The 27540-nt window shown below is 34.9% G+C and overlaps 1 protein-coding gene and 1 long non-coding RNA gene across 6 annotated transcripts in view; one reads left to right on the top strand and one right to left on the bottom strand.

Moving 5' to 3' along the window:
• LOC137763060 (uncharacterized) overlaps nt 1-1191 on the bottom strand; it is a 239240-nt gene extending 238049 nt beyond the window's left edge. For 3 of the 4 annotated variants that reach the window (XR_011073671.1, XR_011073674.1, XR_011073672.1), the window contains exon 1: nt 1085-1191. This is a non-coding gene — a long non-coding RNA (uncharacterized lncRNA). Of the gene's footprint in view, nt 1-102; nt 179-1084 lie in introns of those variants that run through there. The other variant, XR_011073673.1, reaches the window with a different exon arrangement.
• On the top strand, nt 305-27540 carry LYPLAL1 (lysophospholipase like 1). 2 transcript variants are annotated; one of them, XM_068541807.1, is made up of 5 exons: nt 305-401; nt 5119-5218; nt 19291-19460; nt 26299-26414; nt 27221-27540. In XM_068541807.1, exons 1-5 carry the CDS (start codon nt 308-310, stop codon nt 27437-27439), a joined length of 699 nt encoding a protein of 232 aa, XP_068397908.1. In that variant the 5' UTR covers nt 305-307; the 3' UTR covers nt 27440-27540. The 2 variants fall into 2 exon arrangements, with proteins under 2 accessions (XP_068397908.1, XP_068397909.1); XM_068541808.1 differs by lacking the exon at nt 305-401 and adding an exon at nt 1284-1321.

Raw genomic sequence — 27540 nt, 5'->3', positions numbered from 1 at the left:
TTTAAACATCATAACACCAATATTTCTCCAAATCAAAAGCAGTCCTGAGTTTTCGGACTGCAGCTGAAAATCCTACAGCAAAGAAGTATATCCGTGCCTTACCGAAGGGGTCACCTGTATGATACCAGTCTTGGCAAAACCAAAGCCTCAGTACAGCCTAAACTGCCTCAGACTTGACCCGGAGGCAGGACTGCGCAGCCCGGCCGCGCATGCGCCTCTCGAGGCGCGCCCCCTGCCAGCCTACGTGCGCGGGCCCGCGGGACAGCGTAGGGGCGGGGCTTGTGAATCTCTGGTCGTGGCGGCAGTCATGGCGGTTATGTCGGGTTCAGTTCGCCTGCAACGCTGCATGGTGTCGCCGGCTGGGAGGCACAGCGCCTCTCTGATCTTCCTGCACGGCTCAGGTGGACTACAGTTTTCCGTCCCGGTTACTGCAGCATGGGAAACGCCCCCCCCCCCCCCGCTCGGTTCCTCCAGTGTTGCCCTAGTGGGAGAAGCGCTGGCCCCAGTAGGGCGCGGTGGACTCGGAGAGGGTGACTGTCCCCTCGGTAGCCCCGCGGCTGTGGACACACGGGTCTGGTAACCTGTCCCCGGCCGTCCTCCCCACACCCCCCCGCCTTGTCTTCCTTTTTGCCTGTCTTGCAGTCACTGGCCCGCTGTTCTGGCCTTTGTGTCCCGTCATTCGGCCAGCCCTCTGTTTACATTCTCTCCATTGCAACCATTGCCACACATTCCCTCGCCCCATGTCTCTCCCCCAAATTTAAACAGAGCAAGTTAGAAAGGTAAGTCTTTTGCTAGAGGCAAATAACATTATCTAGTACTTTTCAGAGTCAGCTACTAGTGATTGGAATTTTCAACCGCAGTGGATTATTTATCTCCTTTCTGTGAGGGACCATGCCAGGGCTGGAGTGCCTTTCCCCCTTCACTCTTTCCTGCTTCCCCTTCCTCCTCCTTCCCCGCCCCCCCTTTTCTTTAAGACTCCAAGATAAAGCACAGAGTCAACTCTGAGTCCCAGGGACAGGTATTCTCCTTCCACTGCCTGCCTTTAGTGACGTGTTTAATTCTGTATAGCGTTTCTTACACTTACCTGTAGTTCTGTCTTCCCCACTTCACTTCTTCCTCAAGACTAAGGACCCTTGTTTGAATCTTTGCATCCCTAGTGCGGCCCAGGGTAAGTTCTTGGGAAATGTTTTTTAAAGAAATGAAATGCAGCCTGTGTCCTCAGGGGGCCTACCTAAATTTAAAAACAATTCATTTAGTTTGACTCAGCAGTGGAGATCACAAGAGATCACAAGATGGTGCATGATTTACTGCCAAGTGAATTGTAAGGAAAAAAACTTTGGATAGGCATTATTAAGGCTTTTGGAAAATGAAGAGCTTGTTAGGGTTGCCAGAGGAAGTGGTCTTTGAGCTGGGACTTATGTAGGCTTAAAGAAGACAGTGATTGGATAGTGGAGAGGATTGTAAAGGTACAGGGTGGAAACCTGGAAATGGGCAGTTGTAGGAAATATTCTCATTTTAAAAATGAGTCTGGGTAGATTGAATAGTTTGTCCATGGTCACTTGGCTATTACTGTGAGTGGTGGTGGCGGCATTGGGATTTGAACCCAGATCTCTGACTCCAAAATCAGTGCTCTGGAGAGGTAAGTTGAAAAAACTCTGAACTAGGAGGTATCATTTTGGAAATAGGGAAGAAAAGGGCCAAAGATGTTTGAAGGGAAAGACTTGACTAATGAAATATACTTAGAAGATGAGGGGTCTAAGATGACAGCAATGCTTATAACTCGGAGACTAATGCTAATATTATTTGGGGCTCCAAGGGTGTTTATAAGCACCCAGAAATTCCCCAATACCACAGTCCTTTTAATAAATAAATAATTTCATAAAAGGTCTGAGACTTTTCTTCTTTTTTCCCTGGACAGCTTTGCTTAAAGTTACTATTCCTCACTCTTGTCAATTTCAAATTACTGACATTTTAAAATTTGTAACCGTATGTCTCTGAAAGCCAGAGTTGTACGTATATATTTTTTCCCTCTGTGCTTTGAACGAAGAGTTTATCCAAAGAATCCTGCCAGTTATGCAAGTATAATGCAGTTCCTGTGTATTTTGAGCTCCAACTTATTGGGAATATGATTTTACATTAGACAATAATATATGTGGTTATGTTATAGGATATGTTTGGCTTCTGGTTAATACAAATGTGGGCAAACCAATTTTAACAGTTTTACCATACTCTTGGAATAAGGTGCTGGCTTTTTAAAGAGCGGACTTTTTGAATGGATGGATGCATGTTGTTTTGTAGCATTTAGTTTTGCTTTTCAAGGTTGAAAAAGTGTTTAGAGGCAGATTTTGTTTTTTTTTTTAAATCTTGAAAACTTGAGGTTCTCTTCTAGGCTGTGGCAGCCAGAGAACATCATATAGGAACATAAGTTATATCTAGCCAACTTAATTTGAGTGTTTCCAACTACTAAAATACCAAAAGAGTACCTTCTTTCAGGATGATGAAAACAAATGATAGCTTAATTAGCTTTGCTCAGCTTCTCAGATTAGATAAATTCACTATTATACGCTCCATTAGGACACTGTGGTTCTTCTTTCAGTGGCATTCACCGTATTTGTAATTACCTAATTTAATGTCTGTATTCCACACTGAGCTCTAAGGTTCACACAGGCCCAAATCATGCATGACTTGCTTTCTCCCCATATAGTAAGTCTCAGCGAATTGACTGAGTTGGCTCTTACTAAATTCACCAGTAACCTCTGTGTTGCTAAATGTAATGGACATTTTTCAGTCATCATTTTATTTGAACTGTCAGCAGTATTCACCTTTCTTCTTGAAACACTCTCCTGGTTCTTTCTACCTGTATATGTATTTTGCACACTCATTCTCCTCTCCCTGGCCATTAATGTTGGGCTTCCTCAAAATTCGGTCCTAGGGCCTCTTCTCTTCTCCCTCTACATTTTTCTCCTCAGGCTAAATTCCATACAAGCCCACAGATTCTATTTTTATCTCCGTTCATGTGACACAAATATGTGTCTCCATTTTAGATCCCCTTTGAGCTCTAGACCTGTTTATCCAACTGCCTAATAGTCATTCATGCATTAATCTATTCATTCAAGAAATACCTATTACATGGCCACTGTGCAAAGCACTGTTCTACGCTCTCAGCTCTTAAGAACCTGGATTTTGTCCTCCAGCTGGTTGTAGTTTACTCAACCCTTCATGTAGGACCTAGAGACATATATACACTACCAAATGTAAAATAGATAGCTAGTGGGAAGCAGCCGCATAGCACAGGGAGATCAGCTCGGTGCTTTGTGTCCACCTAGAGGGGTGGGATAGGGAGGGTGGGAGGGAGGGATACGCAAGAGGGAAGAGATATGGGAACATATGTATATGTATAACTGATTCACTTTGTTATAAAGCAGAAACTAACACACCATTGTAAAACAATTATACTCCAATAAAGATGTTAAAAAAAAAAAAAAGAGGGGTGCTTCACACTCAGCATGTATAGACCTGCTGCTTCCTGTGTTTCCCGTCTTGGTGTATATAGCTCTGGCCAGAAACCTCGCCGTCACCCTTGAAACCCTTCATAATTGACCCCTCATAACTAATCTGCTGCCAGTTTCTTTTAATTTTATCTCCTAAATATCTCTAGTATCTATTTCTGTATACTCCACTGCTGTCACTGTAGGCTAAGCATCTGTCATCTGAACAGCAGCCTCCTAACTATCCTTCCACATCTATCTTTGTCCTCCTTCAGGTCTCTCTTCACATAGCTTCCAGAGTAATCCTTAGAAGCATGCCCCCTTTCTGCCCCCAAAAAACCTTCATGGCTTCTCCATGCTCTCAGGCTTTGTCGGGATGTTAGGATCCATCCTGCATTCACTGCTTTTCCTCTCATTTTCTGCTTTTCACTTCTTCAGTGCCATACTGCTTCCTGTACAGCGTTTCAGCATTTGCCATATCCTGTCTGAGATGCTTTTCCTTGTGCGCTTCAGTTTTTACCGTCCTGTAGATCGCAGTTCAAACCATTCAACAACTATCTACTGGATGCCTAGTTTGTGTCAGCACTGTCCTAGGCATCAGATGAACAAGTAACTCACTGGCTGAAACACAAAAGGAACCTTGCCTTGTGGAGTTTATATTCTAGTGAAGTTATCCCTGAATCCTGAACTGGGTCAATTCTGAATCTAATAAACCCTTGAAGTACGAAGTGTCTTACCTTTGCAGTGGTTACATTTGTCTTTCACATTTATTTATATGATTATTTGGCTAATGTCTGTTTCTCACAATAAACTATACACTCCATGAGTATAGGAATTCTTTCTCCCCATCACCTTCCCATCACTGCCTCTCTAGCAGTAAGCACAGTGTCTGACACATTAGTAGGTATTCAGTAGATACTTTTTAAATTGCTGTCTTAATGAATTGATTGATTAAAAATTAGAGTTGTTAACTTGAAAATTTTCTCTTCAGGACCACATAAAATGAACCTATAGTTCCTTCCATTTTTTTATGGAAATACACATATATGAATTCTTGCATGAGGCTTGGTTGTTTTTCAGCCATGGGATGTACAGTCATTATTTTAGACTATGTAAACATATTGCCAAAATTAAATTCTCATTTCTTCAAGTAAAAAATGAAAGTATGCTGAGTACCCCTTTTGAAGAAATTTGGTTTTTTAACCAAGAAAATTGTTTTAGGTTGTTACAATTACAAAATTTTATAAGCACTTTAGGAAGTTACTATTTTTAAGAGTAAAAAAAATGAATGACTGTTTAAAATCAGATATGGAAAGGATTTCTTTTTTAGAAAAATCAATTGATTTATTTGTTTCTATTATATCCTTTAAACAAATGAGGAAACTTAAAACTCAGTTAAACAGGTCTTTAAAGTGAAGTCAGGAGTAAAATAATCAAAATTATTTCTAACTATTGATGCCTGATCAGTTATTTCCCATTAATAAATCGGTTTCTATACAGTTATTTTTATTTATGAAGACTTTTTTATTCTGTGTTCCAGCCTGTGTGTGACATGAAAGTTATAGACTGCTTTTAAATACACTGTATTGTCAAACTGTTTTAACTTAATCTAGATTTTGTGATTCATCAGGTGATTCTGGACCAGGATTGAGAACGTGGATCGAGCAAGTTTTAAATCAAGATTTAACATTCCAGCACATAAAAGTTATCTATCCAACAGCTCCTCCCAGGTATGCAGTAATTTAAATCATTACTCAGTATAACTCTGTGGCATAAAATATATATAAATGTACCAGCTAGATGGTTTTTCAGCTTAATTCTGTATTTAAAATATTTTAAATTGGGATTCTTTTTTCCAGAACTTTTTTTTTTTTTTTTAGCAATTACTCTGTTAGACCAAGTTTTGCTAGGTGAGTAATTTATTCTTTGAAAAGCATTCCCTGAAGCTCTTAACTTAAACTTTGTCCCAGGCATGGTTTACAGGACTCTGCTTTCTGTGGCCCTGCAGATTGCTCATCTTTCAAACTCTTTTCCCCTTCATTCACCCCCTAAAGAAACTAATAACTCAAACAAGGATAATCTTTCTAATAATTCAGTTAAACCAGAGTTCATAATCTCTGGAAAAAGGGTTTTGTGACATTCTTTCTACACATAGAAGGTTTTAGAAATAATTTTAAGCTTTTTGAATCAGTAAACCAGAATAGGGACATGGAATCAACTACTTAATACATAGTTATACAACCTGTAGACATGTTTAACAAAATGCACAGTCATAAGACTGGTATAGTTTTGAAGTCAAACTGCTTTTTTATGATTATTAAATTAACATCTACGTGGTCTCTTAAACTGGGATTTACAAGTTTTTCTGTGTGTGTAAGTGAAATATTGTGCTGAACTATGCAACCCAATCTGACTTCCCATTATCTGTTCTTGATTTGTTTTTATTAGCACACTGTGTGCTTCTGCAAATGCTTTGATTTATTTTTCTGTAAACTTAGTATTAAGGAGAAGTATTGATAGAAGCAGAACTTCAAGGGCCTTTTCATATCTACTGTTAAAAATTTACTTACCTGAGTTGATAGAATTGAAAAAGGTAGAACAATAAAATGGTAATTTTGTTGTAAGATTTAAGATTCAAAAAAAAGTTATTATTTTAATATAATTTTGGAGCAGTTTATTATTTTGGTAGTGCAGATAAAAGACCTAATGGCCAGTGGGTTATTTTTGTGCTGTAAATTGAAGGTCTTTGAAAATGTCCGAAGAGCTTATTATTTACTATTGGTTTTTAGGGTGAGTGAAGTTAAGAGGGAGGAAGGCAGTGGTATTTCCCATGGGAATGGGAAAGATAAGTTCAGTTTTTGCTAAATATAAATGTAATTGGCTGATAAAATTGAATGGAAGATCATTGGAAACATGATTCTAGGAATTACTATTTTTCAGCTTATGAATATCATGTCATCACCAATAATGATATGAATTCTAGAGCAGTGTACCTCATACTTAGGCCACAGATATTTCTGAGAGTCCAGAAATCTCCATGTGCTCTGAAGCATTATTTGTAGGTGCTGTTGTGATTTAATAAAATATAAAAGCATTGAAATTTTTTACTGAATTCATAGTAACTTTTTATTATATGTTTTCATAGTCAATAGCTATTTGGACAGGTCAACAGACATTTTAGATCATGCTATCAATGGAATATACTATAAGCTACATATATACATTTAAAATTTTTGGCACCAAATTTTAAAAAAAGGAAGAAGAAACAGGTAAAATTAATTTTAATAGCTTATTTTATTTAACCCATATATCCAAAATATTATCATTTCAACATGTAATCAATATGAAATTATTAAAATGATATTTTACATTCTTTTATTTTCCTGTCATAGACCATTTTAGTTTTTATCCTCAGTTTATCACTATGCATACCTATTTATCTTATTTCTTATTTTCCGTCAGGAAAAATTCCTAGAAAGTGCTCAGAGGTCTTAAAGTCAATTTCGTTTTGTTTAGGGGATTAGCTTTTCCAAATTGTTTTCCAAAAATGGAACAATTTGCATTATTTAACTTAGCCTGTTATTAATGTAATGTGGTTAGGTTAAAAAAATAGTAGATTGGGAATTCCCTGGCTTTCCAGTGGTTAGGAATCAGTGCTGTCACTGCCAGGGCTCCAGGTTCGATCCCTGGTTGGGGAACTAAGATCCCACAAGCCACGTGGCACGGCCAAAAAAAAACACAAAGGTAGATAGATAGATAGTTAGATAAATAGATAGGTATAGATGTGTGATTTTTTTTTCTTGTACACTCAAAATTTTTAATTATTTTTTCTTGATCACAAAATTAATTGTTGCCTTTACAGTGATACCTAGTTTATAATTTAACAGCCTCTCAAAGAAGACTGAAAAGAAAAATATAGAGTTGTGTCAAAATAAGAGCAGACTACTAATTTGTTGATCAATTTTAAGCTTAGTTAATGGGCACGTGCTTTGGAAATACATTTGAAGTCACTTTTATGTTATATTTAGACATTTTCAATGCCATTTATATTTCAATATATCATATATTAATAAGAGCGAAGCATATGTAATACATATCTAAAGTGACAAATATAGTAATAAATCAACAATAAATCCACTTGTTATTCCTTGTAATTAGTTTGAATGAAAAATCTGGTATGTACTATACAACGTGGAATCTCTGAGAAACCAGTACTTCAGTTAAAGAGGAAAAGTGAAGACTTTTAGAAATAGGTCATCTAATTCTTAATTAAAATAAAATTATAAGGGCCATTAATGAAGAATTTGTCAGTTCTGTGTCTTAATTTTCACGTCAGAAATTAATAGATTTGACTAGATCTCTAAAATCACTTACAATGATTAACTTTTTGGATTTGGGGACCCTTCAGATTTTATCTAGTAAAGATAGAGTAAGAACCAGTAGTGTGGGACTTCCTTGGTGGCATACTGGTTAAGAGTCCACCTGCCAATGCGGGGGACATGGGTTCAAGCCCTGGTCCGGGAAGATCCGACATCCCGCGGAGCAACTAAGCCTGTGCACTACAACCACTGAGCCTGCGCTCTAGAGCCTGTGAGCCACAACTGCTGAGCCCACATGCCACAACTACTGAAACCTGCGTGCCTAGAGCCCATGCTCCGCAACAAGAGAAGCCACTGCAATGAGAAGCCCATGCACTGCAACGAAGAGTAGTTCCTGCTCGCCGCAACTAGAGGAAGCCTGTGTGCAGCAATGAAGACCCAACGCAGCCAAAAATAAAAATAAAAAATAAATAAATTTCTAAATAAATAAATAAAATAAAAAGCAAACGGGGTTTATATGAAGTTCAAAACCAAGCTAAACAAAAATCATTTAAAAAAAAAAGAACCAGTAGTGTAATACTCATCATCTTTTTTGCTCTACTTGTTAGGCCAGTAGGTCAGGGAAATACCCAAGATGATAATATTATTCAGTAGGAGATTGAAGATACGTGGAATTATTGTGGTACAGTATTTAAGAATGCAGTTTTTGGATTAAGCAGACCTGTGATTGAATCCTGATTTCTCTACTTAATGCTGTAAGATTTTGAGCAAGGTATATTGCCTCCCTAATGGTGTCCCAGTTTCTTGAGCACTAAAGTAGAGATAATTGTATCTACCTCAGAGTTGTGAGAATTGAACGTATAATGTACATAAATTCTTCAGCACGAAGTCTGACATAAAATAAGCACTCAATGAATGTTAGTTACTTAGAGTAGTCTTTGATATCCTTGTGGGCAAGATACAGAAATATCCAAAGAATTACCGATAATCCTTGAGGAAATTTTCCAGAACTGTGTTTCTGGGTTGTATTCTTAAGCCTTTTTTGGGTTTGCAGTTTTATTTTAATTTAGGTGAGGAGACAGTGCTCAAATTTCCAGATGATATCCTCAAAAGAAATGCCCAGTCATGTTGTTTGCCCATGTTTTTATTTGGTTGTCTATCCTTTACTTACTGATTTGTTAAAGCTCTGTATTTTTTTAGATACAGCTGTTGTTGTTGTTAGATTTATGAATTCGAATATCTTGTCCCTGTCTGGTTTGCATTGTCACTCTCTTAATGAAATCCTGTGACCAGAAGTCCTAATATGTTTCTTTAAAAGTAAAATTTACAGTGAAATGCAAACATCTTAAGCATACAGGTCAATCAATTTTTATGAATATATGCACTTGTTTACTTCAAATATAGAGAATGTTCCCACCATCCCAGAAAGTTTTCTTGTGCCTCCTTCCAGTCAATTCCTATCACACATAGATTACCATTGTTCTGATTTCTGTCACTGTAGTATAGTTTCGCCTGTTCTTGAATTTCAACTAAATGGGATAATTTAACCTTCTGTGTCTGGCTTCTTTCACTCAACGTAGTGTTTATGTGCTTATCAGTAGTTCATTTAAAAATTTTTGAGTAGATATCATGTGTGAATATACCACACATTTCTTTATCCATTCTACTGTTGATAGACATTTGGATTATTTCCAGTTTTTGAAAATAATGTATGTCACTGCTATAAGTACTTTTGTGTTTTTGTGAACATATTTTAATGGATTCTTACCTGAACTCTGTTCTGTTTCATTTGTCTATTTTTCGAATTTTATGCCAATATAAAACTGTTCTGATTAATATAGCTTTATAGGGAATTTTGAAATCAAATTGTATAAGTTCTCTTTAACACTTTTTCATCCTAGGTTCTTTGCATTTGTATGTAAATGTTAGAATCCACTTACCAATTTTACGAAACACCTGTTTGGATTTTGATTAGAATTGCATGTAATCCATGGCAGGTTTATTTACAGAAAGTTGATGTCCTCCAGTCCATGCACATGGTGTGTCACTGTTTATTTAGATCTCTATTCACTTCTCTCTGCAGTGGTTTAGAGTTTTCAGTATAGAGGTCTTTTGCCAAATTTATTCACAAATATTTTATGTTTTTTTGTGTTACTGTAAATGGAATTTTTTTTAATTTAAATCTCTAATTTGATTGTTACAAGTACATAGAAACACATTTTATATTTGTATCTTGTTCTTATATCTTGCTATCTTCCTAAATTCACTTATTTCTAGTAGTTATTTAGTAGATTCCTTATGATTTTTGTGTAAACAATCATATCATCTATGAATAAAGGCAGTGTTACTTTCTCCTTCCCTGTGTTCCTTTTATTTTATTTTATTGTCTTGCCTTATTGTGCTTGTTTGAACTTCTGATAAAGTGTTTAATAGAATCAGGGAATGCCTTCCTGTGTAATCTTAGAGGGGAAGTGTCCAGTATTTCACCATTAAGTATGATGTTAGTTAGTAGGTTTTTTCTTTGCACCTTTTATTAAGGAAATTTATTTCTTTGCCTAATTAGCTGAGAGTTTTCTTTATGAACTGGTTAGATGCTTTTTCTGTATTGTTTTGAGATAATCTTGATTTTTATCTTTCAATTTGTCAGCATGGTGAATTACATTGGTGGACTTTCAAATGTTAAACCAACCATTCATTCCTATTATAAACCCTGCTTGGTCATAATGTAGTATCCTTTTTATATACAGCTGAATTTGATTTGCTATTATTTTGTCGAGAAATTTTGTGTCTGTGTTCATGAGGGATATTGATCTGTAGTTTTCTTTAATGTCTTTATAAAGTTTTGTTATCTAGGTCATACTGTCTCTTAAAATGTGTTAGGAAATGTTACCTTCTCTGTTTTCTGAGTTTGTGCTATTTCTTCCTTCAGTGTTTGATAAAATTCACTAGTGGAATTATCTGGACCTGAAGTTTTCTTCTGTGAAGGTTTTGATAATAAATTCAATTTCTTTCATGTAATGAGAATAGTAAGATTTTCTGTTTCTTTTTCTGTCAGTTTTGATCATTTGTGTTTCTCATGGAATTTGTATCTTTTATCTAATTTACCAAATTTATTGGCATAAAGTTGTTTGTGATATTTCCTTTTAATGCCTTTAGGATTTGTGTTGATATCTTTTATTCCATTGCTGATATTAATAATTTGTATATTTTTCTCTTTTTTCTTGCTTTATCTTGCCAAGAGGTTATTAATTTTATTAATCTTTTCATAGAACCAGCTTTGGCTTTGTTATTTTGCTCTCTTATTTGTTTTCTATGTCATTTATATTTGCTGTTATATTTATTAGTTCCTCCTATTTATTACATTAAAGCTCTAAATTTCTCACTAATTGCTACCTTAGCTAATTCCCACTAATTTTCTCTTTTGTATTTTTAGTATTATTTATATTGAAATATTTTCCAATCTCTCTTATGTTCCCATTATTACTCCTGTGTAACAAACCACCCCAAACAACTTTTATTATGGTGACACATCTGTGGGTTAGAAATTCAGAAAGGGCACAGCACTAATGTTGATTCTGTTCTATGATAATTGGGGCCTCTGCTGGGAAAACTTGGAAGGCTGGGGATGACTGGCAACTGCTAGGGACTGGAATCATCTGAAGGTTCACTCATATCTGGCACTTAATACTAGATATTAGCTGGGACCGTCCTCTGGTCTTGTTACTGTAACACCTGCATGAGTTCTCATTATCTGGTGTCTTGGGCTTCCTGGCAGAGTGGAGGCTGAGTTCCAAGAACAAATGCCCTAAGGAGAACCAGAAAGGAGCTGTATTGCCTTTTAAGACATAGTCTTAGAAGTTACATAGTGCTATTTCCTCAAGAAGAGCATGTGGGATGAAAGATATTGTTCTGGCCAGATATGGAAAACAGAGTTCTGCAAGCTTCTTTAACTCATAAGTTATTTAGAAATATGTTGTTAATTTCCAAATATTTGGGGCTATTCTCAGTCTCTTACTGCTGTTGACTTCTGATTTCATTCTACTGCTGCCAATATTCTGTACAGTTTCGGTCTTTTGATACTCTTTGGCACTTATATTATGGTCTTGCATAAGGTCTTCTTGGTGACTTATTCTGTGCCTTTGTGTATAGGGTTCTATAAATGTCAGTGGCTCAAGGTGGCTATAGTATTACTCAAGTTTTGTATTTTCTTAGTGATTCTAGGTCATTCTGTTAGTAAAGAATGGGTATTAACATCTCCAACTATGATTGTAGATTGGTCTATTTCTCCCTTTAGTCCTGTCAGTTTTCTCTTCATGGTTTTTAAGCTATATTATGTACATTCCCAGATAGGATTATTGTCTTCCTCATTAATAGCTACTTTTATATTTTAATGTTTGTTTTCATCTCTGGTAATTCCTCAAAGTGTACTTTGTTTAATAATAATATAGTATGTATCAGCTTTTATGTTTACTGTTTATATAGCGTCTCTTTTTCATCTTTTTACTTTTAACATCTGTATCATATTTAAGGTGGGTTTCTTATAGATAACATATATTTGGGCTTTGTTTTTTCTTTAACGAATCTGTCAGTTTCTATCTTTTAAGTGATTTGTTTAGACCATTTGCATTTACTGTAACTATTGATATATTTGAATTTAAATTTATTGCTTTTTGTTACTCTTTTATCCTTTTCCATCCTTTTTGGATTTAAGAAAATTAATTCTCTATTTTCATTTATTCTTTTTTTTCCTGATTGTTCTGGGGATTATAAGATACATATCACACCTTTCACCTGTTTACTTTTTACCACTTTACACAAGATGTTGAAGCCTTACAACCATATAGTTTCCTTTATCCTCCCCACCTTTATGTTATGCTTGTTGTATATGTTTTATCAATGTACATTGAAAACTCTCTCAAACAAAGTTATAATTTTTGCTTTCAAACATCATACATGTTTTAAAGAACTTAAGAAGAGAACAATAGTCTATTATGGTTGCCCAGTTGTGGCCTATTACAGCATATCAGTATGTTTTGATTAAATTGTGAATTGCCACTTTGGCTATAAGGTATTCCTTTTCTCAGCCCTATTTAATAGATGTTTTTAATCAGCTGAGTGAGGGGCATATTAAGTAAAAATCAGCATTTAGTTGCTGTGTTGATTTAAATGGAAAATATTGCTTCATTGTTTTATTATGTTAATTTAGACTATATTTAATTGAAGTGCTCAATAAAGATTTTTATTTTGTGACATACTTTAGCTGTATTTGTAATTAGAGGTTTTCTTGGTTTGGGTTTACTAGTAGAATTTCCATTTAAAAAATAATAATAATTTTTAACGGGCCATCAATAATTTATATGATGGTATAGTTTCTCGGTGTTTTGAAAAATTCTAAAAGTAGTAAGATTCAGTCAGTAGTGCCTCTACTTTTCAATTCACTGTTTTTCCACATGAAGTGCATGTTTATATTTTTCATTAAACATATATTCTGAAACAGGGTTAGGCACTCTTGATTTAGGTTTAGTAATGGGTTCATCATTACTCCATCACTTAGGATTCATACCTGAAGCATGATATTAGGAGATCTCTCTTCTGATAACAGTGGATCTGTACTATAAGTACACTCCACTGGCAAGGAACCCTCATTAAAAAATGCTATTTTGAAGAAATAGTATACTTCTTTGGTAAGTATTTTAAATGGTACATTTAAATATCTATTAGTATGTTAAAACTTATTTTCTTAGAAACATGTTCTTTCTAAAACAAATCAACAAAAGAAAATTTTGACCTTTTTCTAGAAATGACAGAATAGATATTACAAGAATTAAAGTCAAAAGATATTCAGAGCAAAATAAAATAATTTTAGGTATTCTGCTGACAAGAATTATTCCCAAATCACAAATGATTATTGGCATTCATTGTTCAACAAATACTTGCTCTTGGCACTGGGGGTATCACTGTGGAAAAGAGCATTACAGGGAGAGGGAATGTCAGGTGCCAAGTCCCTGGATCAGTAGTGAGGTGGTCCTGAAGAAAAAGGAGGGAAATGTGACTGGAACCTAGTGAATGTTGGGGGAAGAGCAGTGAAATGAGGACAGAGAGGGAGCCTGGAACCCGATGATGTTATCTGAAAGGTTATGAATGACCTTTCGATTTTATGACTTACAGGGAACAAAATTTGGTGTCAAGCTGAAATGTCAGCTCTTTTTTTAGACCTTGGACATTCATTCCCGCTTAATATTTTACCAGTTTACAACGGTTTGATTGATTGATTGATTGAGGAGCCACACAGATGTTCTTTGCCAAACATATTTACTTATGGTGGTAATGTCTGAGCTGTTTTATACCAGCTAATAAAGTGGTTTATTTGAGGAAGAAGGTGAATGAGTGTAATATATGTGCCAGTTTGTTTAGCTGCTTTAAAAGACAATCTTCCTTTCATGCTTTATTGAAAGGTTTTTCTAACATCTTAGGAAAATTATGCATTCTTGATTGTTTTCTTAACAAAAAAAGTTCAAAATTATTCTTTGTCTCAGTACATTTTTCCTATTATCTCCTTTGAACAGAATTAATTTTCTTAGAGAACTGAGAGAACAAAAGGCTACTATATTAGTAGAACTTATATTCTGTGGAGCATCTATCTCTAATTAAGTAAGATACTGTCAAAGACAAAAAGTGAAGTGAATGTCATTTTTTTTCTATTAATGGCTGAGTTCCCAGAATGATTCATATTTTAGCCTATGATATCATCCTTATTTAAGTGCTTCGACAGGCAAATAAACACTTAGAGAAACAGAAGAAAATGAAAAGGGAAGTAGAAACAAGTCAAAAAAGTACCAGTCTAATTCAGGCTTTAGTATGAGTGTTGTATATTGTTTTCATTCAGAAGATCACTGTGATTTAAGTGACAATTTCAATAGTTTGAGAGTTCTTTTTCTCTAACAGTGACATAAGGCTATATGGAAAGCACCTGCTTTCATTTTCAGAGTACTTTAAGAAAGTTAATCCTGAGAAGGGATTCTGGGAGGTGGGAGGATAGAATGCTTTCTGTCTTTTCTCCCCTCCTGATTCCAATTTATCTACCTCTCTTGAGCCAAGCAGCTTCTGAAGTCAGAAGGCCTACAGGAATGAGGGAGAATTTAAGCTCTCTGGTGGTCCCCATAGAGAGCTGGGGCAGGATTTTATCTTCTCTGCACCCAGTGTACCCACTTAGAGCCTGGGGGACGAGGCAGGAGAAGCCTTAGGTAAGGCCCAGAATGTGGCCGATCCTGGGAAGAGCACAGTCTGCAAAAATCTTCCCACCTCCCAGATTCATGTCATAAAATGTTAATTCCCAGGCAATAATGCAATACTAGTTAAATCCCACAAAGACTTTTTTTTTTTTTTTTTTTTTTGGTTGCGTTGGGTCTTTGTTGCTGTGCACAGGCTTTCTCTAATTGTGGCGAGCGGGGGCTACTCTTCCTTGCGGTGCTTGGGCTTCTCAGTGCGGTGGCTTCTCTTGTTGCAGAGCACAGGCTGTAGGCATGCAGGCTTCAGTAGTTGTGGCTCGCAGCCTCTAGAGCGCAGGCTCAGTAGTTGTAGCACATTGGCTTAGTTGCTCTGCAGCATGTGGGATCTTCCCAGACCAGGGATCAAACCCATGTCCCCTGCATTGGCAGGCAGATTCTTAACCACTGTGCCACCAGGGAAGTCCCGAAATCCCACAAGGACTTTTAAGGGGAATTATTTGAAATTATTTAAGAATTTACTAAATACTTGATTAATTTCTAGAGAGATAAAGAAGATTAGATACCTGAGAATAGGCAGGACAAGTCTGAAAGACATGTAGTAATGATGGTAGGGAGAGGGGGCCCACCTGACTCCACCTCAGAACATATTCTAAAACCACTGTAAGTACAGTCGATATGATCCTAACACAGGAGTAGATAAATAGATCAGTGGAACAAAATAGAGCCTTTCCCAACCAGAATTTTCCACCTGAATCACAGAACACACAAAATGACTTGTCATTTTCTTGATTTTTGCCTAGGACAGAACAGAACTAGTACCATTCTGGATGCTTTGGAGAGAAGCCCATTCATTATAGGTAGTAAATGTATTAGGTATTAGGGTTTAATTCTCTTATTTACCTAGGTTGGCACAGACTAGATAATTCAGAACTATAATATGGCAAAGGTAGAATTTCACCTTTATGAGAAAAGTTTTTGTTTTTTTGTAGTAGTGCAGGCACAACTGGCTATCCATTTGGGAGAAAATGAATTTGAATCCTTAGGTCACTTCATGTATGAAGTAAATTCCAGAAAAATTCAAAACTTAAATGTAAGAATGAAAACAAAAATCTTAGAAGAAAATCTTGGATTCTATATGTAAAAAAGTATGGATTGAGAATACCTTAAATAAATCAGAAGACCCAGAAATTTAGTTTAATACCAAAAAAAAAAAAAAAAAGGACAGATTATATCAATTGTAAAAGTCTTTTATTTGGCTTTTAAAAAAAAGATAGATACTTTAAATACATTATGTCAATATACAGAAATTGATTTGAAAAAAATACTTGAAATACAAATGAAAAATATTTATGGCAATAATATACAGATGCGGTTCTAAACTAATAAAAAAAATCAAAACCCCAATAGAATAAAATAGCCAACGTTATGAATAAATAATTCCTTTATGTGGAGTTCTGGAAAGGCAGCACTAATCTACAGTGATAGAAATTAGTCAGCAGTTGCCTGGGAAGTGAATGGGACTTGCTTGGAAGTGGGCATGATGGAATTTTCTGAAGTAAAGGAAATGTTCTGGATCATAATGGAAATACATTGTCAAAAGTCTTTGAACTTTGTATTTAAAATGTGTGCATTTATGTATGTAAAGTATACCTCAGTAAAGTTGATTTTAAAACTATAGTTGGTACCCTTCAATGGTAATATTTTAAAGTATGTTAGTACCTATTGTAATTAGGGTAGGGCTGTTGGGCAAAAGGATGTTCTCAGACCTTTCTTGTAGAAAGGTGAATTTTTATAGCCTTTGTGGAAGCAACTTTGAAACATCTATTAAGATAAAAATCATACCTCTCAATCCAGTAGTCCTATTTCACAGACTCTGTTCCATAAGAATAAAAGTCCCAGTATGTAAAAACATGTACGTGAATATGTTTGATGCAGAATTGTTCTTAGTGGCTAAAACCTGGGTACCAAATAAATGCCCATTAGTAGGTGAAGGGCAGATTAAATTGTGGAACACCTTTATTATATTATATAGCTATTTAAAAGGATGGGTAAGAGCTATATCAGATGAAAGGATTTCCATGAGGTATTGTTAAAGGAGAAAAGCATGACACACATAAGAAAACCAAATAGGCTTATTTCATTTTTGAAAAGCAAATGCTCTAAAAAATATAATGTAAAGAAACATGTTTTAATGTATGTACAAAGAAAAACATTCCAGATCATTAACATAGTTTACCTAGTGTGAAGGGCAGGATGTGCAATGGGGTGGGAGAGGAGAGGAGGAATGGAGAGTTGAACAAAAAAATAGAAAGGACTTAATTGGATGACATCAAAACAATACACAAACAGACAAAATAGCCTGTATTTGCAAGATTTCATGCATGTGCATAAACTAGGAGAAAATGTTAGGGTTTTATGTACTGACTTACAGAGATATTTGTAATACACATTCAAATTTTAGAAAGTACGTTACCAAGTAAAGTTTATAACACGATTATATTTTAGTAAATACGAGGTTCTCTGAAGATGAGTTCTTTTTAAATCTGAGTCGGAGCAACTGTCTTGTTTCCAGATTTCTTTCACTTTCTCTGAGAAAGTTTCCAAAATATTTCTCTTGACTTTTAGGCTCCTTAAGTGGATATCCGTTTATTTTAAAGTGTTAAGACCAATACAGAACAACAGTTGTGTAGTTCTCCTATTCCCTTCAGCGCCACCCTTTGGTCCTAACAGTTGGATGTTTCTGATGGTCAGATCTGCACAGACTGCAGAGTCCTTTTGCTACGGTGGTTGAGAGAATGAGAATTGAATAGTTCTAGCTCCTTGGGTTTGTCAGGATTCCACTTGGTTTTTCACTAAAGAAAATGCAAAGAAGCACATTCAGATCTCAGCTGGTGTCTTTCAGCCCTCCAGTTTTTTGTTCTGGCTGTACATTTTATGCTTTTATTTCACTGACTCTGGAGGGTGAGAATATATAGCTAAATTTGGGATGGGGCAAAGTAGTAGAGGTGTTGGTCTAGGAGAAACCCTGCATCTGTGGTCATCACTGGTTTAGATTTCTTTCAAATTATAGTGTATACTTTTGTCACTGTTTGTGTTTTCTGTGGTCTTCTTACTTATAACATAAAACTGTTTTTCGCGGTCACATGAGGAGAAAGCAAGATTTGCTAAGTGAAAAGCTGTATCTTTTATTAAACTTTCCTATTCCTCATCTTTGGAAAACTATTCTCCATGTGTGTCTTATATATCCCCGTAAACTTCTGTGTGTTTGCTACAGGAAGCTCTAAGAGTGTTTTCATTCCCTTCATTTACCTTTACCAACATAAGACTTGATACAGGACCCCTTAACCCCATTATAATTGATTAAAACAGAATATTTGGAATACCTTGGGATACACACAAACATGTGCATACACACATGTATACTTAAAATAACAGAGCATCCAGAGCAAGATTCACTAATACTGTAACCACCCCGTCTCATACTTAAATGTAAAGCATCTTATAATATCAGTCTTGTTCAACAAGACACCCAGTTCAGGGCATCTTATCACATAAAATGTTTTTAAGTCCAACAAGGCACCCAATTTGAGCTCCAAATGATGCAAACAGTGTGGAATATCTGTATGATAAGCACTTCCAAAGATTATTTGTATCCCATTAAACTCTCTCATTTCAAGGTTCCTGAGAAGATTTAAAAATAAAATAGCTCCAACTCTTGATTAACAAGACAAAACAAAACAAAAATACTGAAGACTCCTATTCTAAGGATAATCTACCTGGATGTGATCAAGAAACCTTTCAATTACTAACGTAACCTTCATACTTACGTGCTACAAACTAACCACCTTTTGAAAAGCATTTTGGTAAATCATATTTTCTACGCTTGAGGTATTGACTTTTTGCATGGCCAGACATTATTTATTTAGCTGTAAATATTTAAATAATCATTTAAATTGAGTGGAAAAAAATAACATGCACACACAATAAATAATTACCCTTTTTTCATGGGGATTTTCTGGAGAATTTATGAAACTTAAAAGATGGAGAAACTAAGATGATGAACTGACATTAATAAATGTTAATAGAACCAAGGTAAGTATAGGAGAGTTAAGGCAATCAGCATGGGAATGTTTTTAATGTGAATTATTTAACTTTTAAAACTTGGAGGAAATTGTAATTATTCAAAACACTAATTTTTTAGAAATTAAAACATCTATTTTAATTTTTTCTTTTTCTTTTTTTGGTTTTAAACAGGCCATATACTCCTTTGAAAGGAGGATTCTCCAATGTATGGTTTGACAGATTTAAAATATCTAATGACTGCCCAGAACACCTTGAATCAATTGATGTAATGTGTCAGGTGCTTACAGATTTGATTGATGGTGAAGTAAAAAGTGGTATCAAGAAGAACAGGATATTAGTAGGTAAGATCTTTAGATGTTGAGAATTTAAATATTTTTTTCACTTTTGTTTAATTCTGTACATTGAATTTTACTTGGAACATTATTTAGAAGCACTTTGTATATCATTTGACCTATTCACAGTTTTAGATAAACTTTACATATTAAGAATTTTAAGGATAATAGAATTATAAGCAAAAGCTCATGAACCTTTAAATGATTTTCTTTTTAATAATAACATACTTTAAGACTCCCATGGCGGTTAAAATTTTCTTTCTACTTTAATTTTCAATTAAGAGATTATTCATTCCAGTTTTTAAAACATTTTATTTTAATTAGCTTAAATTTTATATGTTTAAACTACTATCGCCATAATTAAGATAAATTAAAGTACATAGTCAAAATATAACATCAAATTCATGAAAAGTAAACTCTTCGGAGTTAATATTGTAGGAATAAGGTATTCATAAGCTTTTGTTAAACATGTCTTTAGCAATCTCTCTTCCCAAGGGGATATATCATGCCTTTATATAAGCTTTATTCTACTTATGCCCCTTTCTTTTTCTGCAATCATAAAATACATAAACTATTTTATAATACATACAAAAATAAGATAAACTGTATAGATTGTGAATGATACAGGATAGATTTTTGTTAAAGAGTTATTTCCAAATAACTATTTAATTTATAATGAGTTGTATTTAATGTTGAAATTATAAAGCAAATTAAGTATCTTCATCATGTTCTAAGTAACATTAAAATGCACAAAGAAATCCTGTGTAGACAGGATTTGGGCAAATTAATAAACTTCCTTTGTGTTTATTGAAGTACTAAACGATTCATTGAGTTGAGAAGCAGTATGATATAATGGATGGGATCCATTTTTCTGTCTTGGCTTCAGCATTCACTTTTGTTAGTTAAGAGCAGTGTGCCCTCCAGTGCAGTAACATCACCTTTCTGGGCCTCTGTTTCCTCATCAGTGTTTAACTCTATATTTCTATGTTTCTATGTTTAACATCTGTGTCATAGAGATAAATACAGAACGTTATGGGAGTACTGGGAAGAGCATAGTGAAGGGGCACCAACTCAGTCTAAGGCATCATGAAACAGTTACAAGATAGAATTCAAAATATGTGAATGTGTAACAGATTCTGTCATTCAATGATTTAGCAAATATTTTCTAAGTTTCTAAGTACTGTGTGTCTGGCAGTAAGTTAGATGCTCAAAGAGACACACAGATAAATAGAACAGGAATGCCACAGTTGCTTACAACTGACAGCAACTGACAGCAGTATAACATGGTTAAGAACTTGGGCTCTGGACTCAGACTGCAGGTTTCTAATCCTAGATTCACTATTTTGTAGATACATGAGTTTCCTTAACCTCTGTGTGTGGGTGATAATAATAGTACTTATCTTATAGAGGTGTGATAATTCAATTAGTCAATGCATGTGAAATACTTAGAAATGTGCCTGGCAGGTAATGTTGAAGAAATTTTCTTGCTGTTATTAAACACTCTCTATACCACCTTCCCCATGGTCTCTCCAGACAACAGAAAGGCCATACTGGACCAGTGCTGCCCTGTGGAGACTCAGGGAGCTCATTGTTCCTTCTCTGCCAGCTGTTTTCTTTCCTCAGTAGTATACGTGCTGTGCTTCCCTCTTTCTTTTTCATTGCCCATAGATTCTTTAAACAGAAGTTACTGCTTCATATTTTTCTACTGGTTTAATCCTTTTGTCAAGTGTCTATTATAGAACATTTTAAATTAAGTAAGATTAAATGCTATTTATAACATTTTAATGAAGGAGGGATCCAATGGGACGTCAAAGCAAAGTGCATTTGAGATGCTAGACACACATATACAAACAACATAGGTTATTTTAAAAAATTAATTATAAGAGAAAACTAGAAAAATTAGAAGATTAAAAAGGAAAGGGACTTCCCTGGTGGCTCAGTGGTTAAGAATCTGCCTGCCAACGCAGGGGACACGGATTCGAGCCCTGGTCCGGGAAGATCCCACATGCGGCGGAGCAACTAAGCCCGTGCGCCACAACTACTGAGCCTGCGCTCTAAAGCCCGCGAGCCACAACTACTGAGCCCGCATGCCACAACTACCCACACACCTAGAGCCCGTGCTCTGCAACAAGAGAAGCCACCACAATGAGAAGCCTGCACACCGCAACGAAGAGTAGCCCCCACTCGCTGCAACTAGAGGAAGCCCGCGCGCAGCAGTGAAGACCCAACGCAGCCAAAAATAAATAAATACATAAATAATTTTTTTGAAAAAAGGAAAAAATAGAGATAATAGTACAAAATTGTTATCCTTGTTGATTTTGTTTAATGTGTGATAAAATTTCAGATTTAATATCACACATTGTGTCCTCATGGAACCCTTTTCTCTGAGATTGTAATTTTAACCAATATAGCTTTGTAAACAAAACTATTCTCTATATTTGAGTAGGTGGCAACCCATTCTTTTTCTGTGGTTTTATTTTGATTAGTGATATTTTATTATATTAAACTTAGTTTAAAAATAATGTTTTTATAGAGTATGATATACCACCTTTTCTAGGTAGTTTACACAGCTTAGTCAGGTCGAAAATGAAACTTCTCATACTAAATTTAATTTCCAAATTGTTAATAAAACTTTTAAGTGCTGGAGTACCAAAAACTATCAAAAGCTTTACAGTATAATGAGGGAAATAACAGAAGTAAAGTGTTCTAAAGAACAAGTCAATTTTGGGGGAAGCTAGGAACTGCTTCTTAGAAGAGATAATTTCCAATTGAGTGTTAAAGAATGAGTGAGAATATGACTGGTAAACAAATAGGGAAACACATTCATGAAAGAAAACAAGGGACACATTAAAATCTCTCAGGAACTACTAGTTTGGTATGCGCTTCAACTCCTAGGATTATTGAATTATATACAGAGAATGACATGATCAGATGAGCATTTTAAAAAGATTACACTGACAACACTGTGGAGGCTGGCTGGTCTGAAGTCCGGGGGAATAGGAAGATGGCAAATGCAATAGATCCAGTAGAATGATGAAAGACCAACACGTACAGTGTTTCACGACTTTGGAAACACAAGGGTGAATAAGATTACACTTAAGAACATTGCAGTCAACTGTGAGTTTAGCTAAGAAAAATCCTTTGTTTTCTTGTTTTCAGCAATGGAAATATATTTCTTTCTTAATGGAAAGAATAAACTGGTTACAAAGGAGGAACTGGGCAAAAGCTTTAAATGTGTTCCTTGGAGACATTCGTGAATCCTTACTATGCATATTAAGACGATCGGATATAAGAAAGTTTATTTATTTTTATATAATAATACCACACATGATTCTACAGAGGGTATGGTAAAAATTAGGGGAAACACAGGCAATAAAATAGTGACTTTTAAATTACTTTCTGAATTTGGCAACATAGCTATTGTTAAAACCTGGATTCAGAGTCTGTATTCTGAGAAAATTATTAAGAATATAGTTTAACACTATAATGTGTTTAAATTATACACATTTTTTCATATACAGTATCTTTCTTGACCCTTGTAATAGGTGAAGTAGGAAATTATTATTCTCATTTCAGATAAGAAGAAACTAAAGTTCAAAGAGACTGCTGGCTAAAATAGAGTTGGGACTAGAACCCAGATCCTATGCATTGACTTAGGAACTTTGTACCATAATGAGATTCCTTTTTCTAGCCACTAGGTGGTGATAATTTGTTGTTAAGAGAAAACTGAAGTAATTTAGATTTAACTTTGATCTAGGATGTATAGAACCTGACAAATGATAATGACCAGATTATTGGTATAGTTTTTCATGTTCTCTGATAATATTATCAGAATTTTGAAGCAGGGATAATCAAGTGCTTCTCGAATTACACCTGAATAATTTACATGGATGCTCTACATACCCATTATGATGCTCTAAATACCCATCATGAGGAAAGCGGTTAAGGGAGTAATGGTCTATTAATACAACTGACTATTATGTAACTGTTATGTACTATATACATACTTTAGAAGGCACTTAGTATACTTAGTATGTGTTCAAGGAGTAAAAAAATAATTATGTAATTTTGTAATTCTGTTTAAAGACATTCAAATCAGTATTACATGAAAGTAAGGTATAAAATTGTACATATAGAGTGAGTTTAACTGTTAAAATGAATTTTTAAAAACATGTCAAAATTATATGTGAGTAGTGAGATTTTGGATAAGCCATTTTCTTTATTTTTGTATGGTGGAAATACTTTACGCAGTGGGCATATATTAACATATTAATTTTATAATAAGATTTAAAATTAAAATGAAGGGATAGTTGCAGTTACCAAGATGAAACCTAGCTCCACAATTTCCAGGCTGACTTTCCTGACATTATATAAGTTTCTTTTGAAGCTCTTGGAGGGAAAACCGGAAAATGATAGCATCCTTCTACTTTCTTTTAACATATATATATATATATCTTAAATAACGTACGTTTCTTCAGCAACAACTATCAGAACTTTTAAAGCTTGGGACTGCTGTTTTAATAGCTTTCCATAGAAGATGATAAATATTTTGTTTACCCTGTCAATTTTATATGAGAGAAAATATACAAATATGGTGGGCATAATTTATATATTCCCAAATTTTTGAGACTTTATCACAGTTCATTCTGAAAAATAATTATATATATAGTGGAAAAATTGTTGAAATTTGGTCGGAGGGTGGATTTTATTCCATTTTTAAAATCCTATTCAATTGACGGTAAACTTGAATTGTAAGTTCCCTGCCTCCCCCCCGCACCCCCCCCCCCCCGCCCCCGGACTTTGTTTTCAGATAGATTAGCTTAGTTTTCCCAGTACAGTTTTTATACATTATTACTGTTTTATTTAATTTAAAGAGTTCATAAAAGCTAGGTTATTATTTTTTTTAACATGTTTTATTCAGCCTGTTAATCTTTATGTTGAAATGTTAACTCTTGACATTTTAATGCTTCACCAGCGACTATAAATATACATCATAACTATTACCTACAATGAGTTTACTCTTTGGTATTTACTTATTGAACAGTATATTTTATATTGCATTTTAAACACTTAGATGGAAACTGAATTGAAATAGCTAGTCTTTTGTGTTAAATTTCCTTCCATTAGAAAAAAATACATAAAGTCCCTTTCACACCGGTGTCCGCAATGTTAAAGGTGACTGTATTGTCAAAGATCGCTGGTGAGGAATTGCAGGCTACCTCACGAGATTATAAATGGACAAGGAACTTAGATTGAATCTTAAAATAATGAGTTTTCAACGAGTACATTTTTCTTCATTATAAATTAGGAGAATTGAACATGAGGTTAAATGTCTGCAGGATGCCTTTGTTCATAATGGCATTTCATAGGTGGGAAAGTGTTTTCTTTCTTAGTTTTGTTGCTGTTCTTGTTGCTGTTCTTGCTGTGACGCTGGACCCCCCGAGGGGCTCGGAAATCCCATAAAGTGATTAAGTTACCCTAGTCAATAAAAATGCAGTGATGGGGTGGGTGCATTTAATGTGTAAACATTTTCTCAGTAGGTGTGCTTTTATAATAATTTTTAAATATGTTTTTGCTCACCGGTCTATTTTTATTCACATTTTATCTTTGTATGATTTTTTAAAAATCTTTATCACATTAAAAGATCACACTTAATGCTATTAGCCACATTATTTTTTTTAATGGAACATTAATTTCATTTTGCTCCATTTATGAAATTTAAAGCTTTTTTTCCATCATTGGTGCAGCTTAGATTATCTGGAACTTCATTGTCCCATATGATTACCCCTAGCCACATGTATTTAAACTCAAATTTTAACTAGGTAAAATTAAAGTAAACGTTTAATTCCTCAGTCATACTAGTCACATTTAATATGTTACTTAGGTACATTTGGCAAAAAATATAACTCAAGCTCTTGAATTTCTCCAAAAAATAAAAACTGTGTTCCTACAACCTTGTTATCTGTAACATATGGATTTCTTTTAAATCACGAGAAGTCTTTTAACTCTCAGTCATGCTGGGGAATATCACACCGAGTCTCTAAGCTGAAGCTGGGCCATCCTCTCTGCTATGTCACGTCAGGTACCTACCTCCATATTCTGTGTTGTGTCTGTTTTCGCCTTTGAACAGAAGGGTCCAGGTATTTTCATCTGCATATCTCTGGTGACTAGTGTCACTCCAGTGACAGTGTCTGGCACATAAAAGACAATAAAAGTTTGTCAAGTGAATATTTTTTTCCCCAAACTCTTTTTTAAAAGGGCATATGGGTATATATGTTTGAATTATACCATCACAAGTCAGTTTTCAAAATAATATTATAATACAAAGATGTTTTATCTTTCTCACCAAATTTTTGATCATCCTTCCTAATTCAGGGATCACTAAGCATCTATTATATGGCGAACTCTAGAAATATAATCCTCATGGAGCTTATAGCTTGGCAAGTAAGACAGAAAGGTGCATGTTATTACTTGTAGCTGCAGGTGAGGACTCCTATAAGTATAAACAAAATGTAAGTAGACACTAGAAGTTTAAATAAATAACACTTGTGCTATGACTCATATTTTGAAATATAATAAATATTTTTACTTGATGACCAAGATTTCTTTTTTCAATTCTAGCTCCTTTTATAACAAATTATTTTACCAGTGATGACGTAGATAGAACAGTGTTATTTACTCATAGGTTTTTTTCCATGAGATCTAAAGTAGGCTAAATTTCTCTTTAGCATAGTATCTCTTTTAGGTCTCCAAATATTTATGGAAGACTGGCATAGCTCTATCTTGTTCTAAATTGTTGTTGCATATATTCTGCTTTTTCTGATAAGTGAGTTTTTGCTTCTTCTAGGAGGATTTTCTATGGGAGGGTGCATGGCAATGCATTTAGCATACAGAAATCATCAGGATGTGGCAGGAGTATTTGCTCTTTCTAGTTTTCTGAATAAAACATCTGCTGTTTACCAGGTAAGTTCCAGATTTTAAAAACAAAACAGAAAAAAAAAATGAGACATTCACACATTGAAACTAAAACAACATTGATAATTACACAATAACAGTTGATTCACAGAGCATTCCTGGGAATTCAAATTAGTTATATTGATAAATTCCAGCTGGTCATCCATGTTTAGGAAGTGCCTTGTACAGAGATTATTGTTAAGCAAAGTGTCAAAGAGAAAAGGATAAAAAAAATGTGTATGCTATATATGTATCCTGCATACATATTAAAAATATAGATGATTATAACTAGGTTTGCTTATTATGTCATGAACATAATCAAACCAAAGAATCAGTTACATGGCTGATACCTATTTTGCAGCAATATCCTAATTTATGAGTATGGTATATTATAGTGCTGCAGCCTCGTTACCAGAAGTAGAACCAGCAGGTATGGAAATGAGAACAAGAATGCTATTTTTTCCTTGATTGTACCTGAGCTCTGTGTTCCTCCCTCTTTCCACTCCACGTGAAGAGGTTTGTCTTCCCAAGACACAAGGTTTCTTCGGGAAATGCTTTGACCATTTTTGAGACAGTCCTCTACGGAGTAAATTCAGGCCACGTACAACTGCAGCTCCAGTGGTGCCAGCAACCAGCTAAGCTCCTGGTCCTGGCCCATCAATATATACCTCAGAGAGCTCTACCACTGCCTCTTTTTCCCCTTTAAATATTGAAGCTTTGGTTAAATTGGAATTTTTCTGCCCCCTCTGATTTCTAAGAATAATGTTCTTAAATGAATTTCTTAAACTTCTCCGTTTTTATGTTCTATTCTCTAGGCTCTTCAGAAAAGTGATGGTGTCCTTCCTGAATTATTTCAGTGTCATGGTACTGCAGATGAGTTAGTTCTTCATTCTTGGGGTGAAGAGACAAACTCAGTGTTAAAATCTCTAGGAGTGAGCACAAAGTTTCATAGTTTCCCAGGTGTTTACCATGAGTTAAGCAAAGCTGAGCTAGAAAAACTGAAGTCATGGATTCTTACAAAGCTACCAGACTGAATGAGTCAAGATTGATTTGTTAATATATAAGTAATGTCTTTATGAAAAGTGATTTTTACTGCCAAATTCTAATTTGATAAACAATTATTAAAATATTTAAA

This window comes from Eschrichtius robustus, chromosome 3, assembly GCF_028021215.1.
Source record: "Eschrichtius robustus isolate mEscRob2 chromosome 3, mEscRob2.pri, whole genome shotgun sequence".
NCBI lineage: Eukaryota > Metazoa > Chordata > Mammalia > Artiodactyla > Eschrichtiidae > Eschrichtius > Eschrichtius robustus.
Note: the sequence above shows the minus strand (reverse complement) of the source record. Positions and strands in the feature narration are given on the sequence as shown.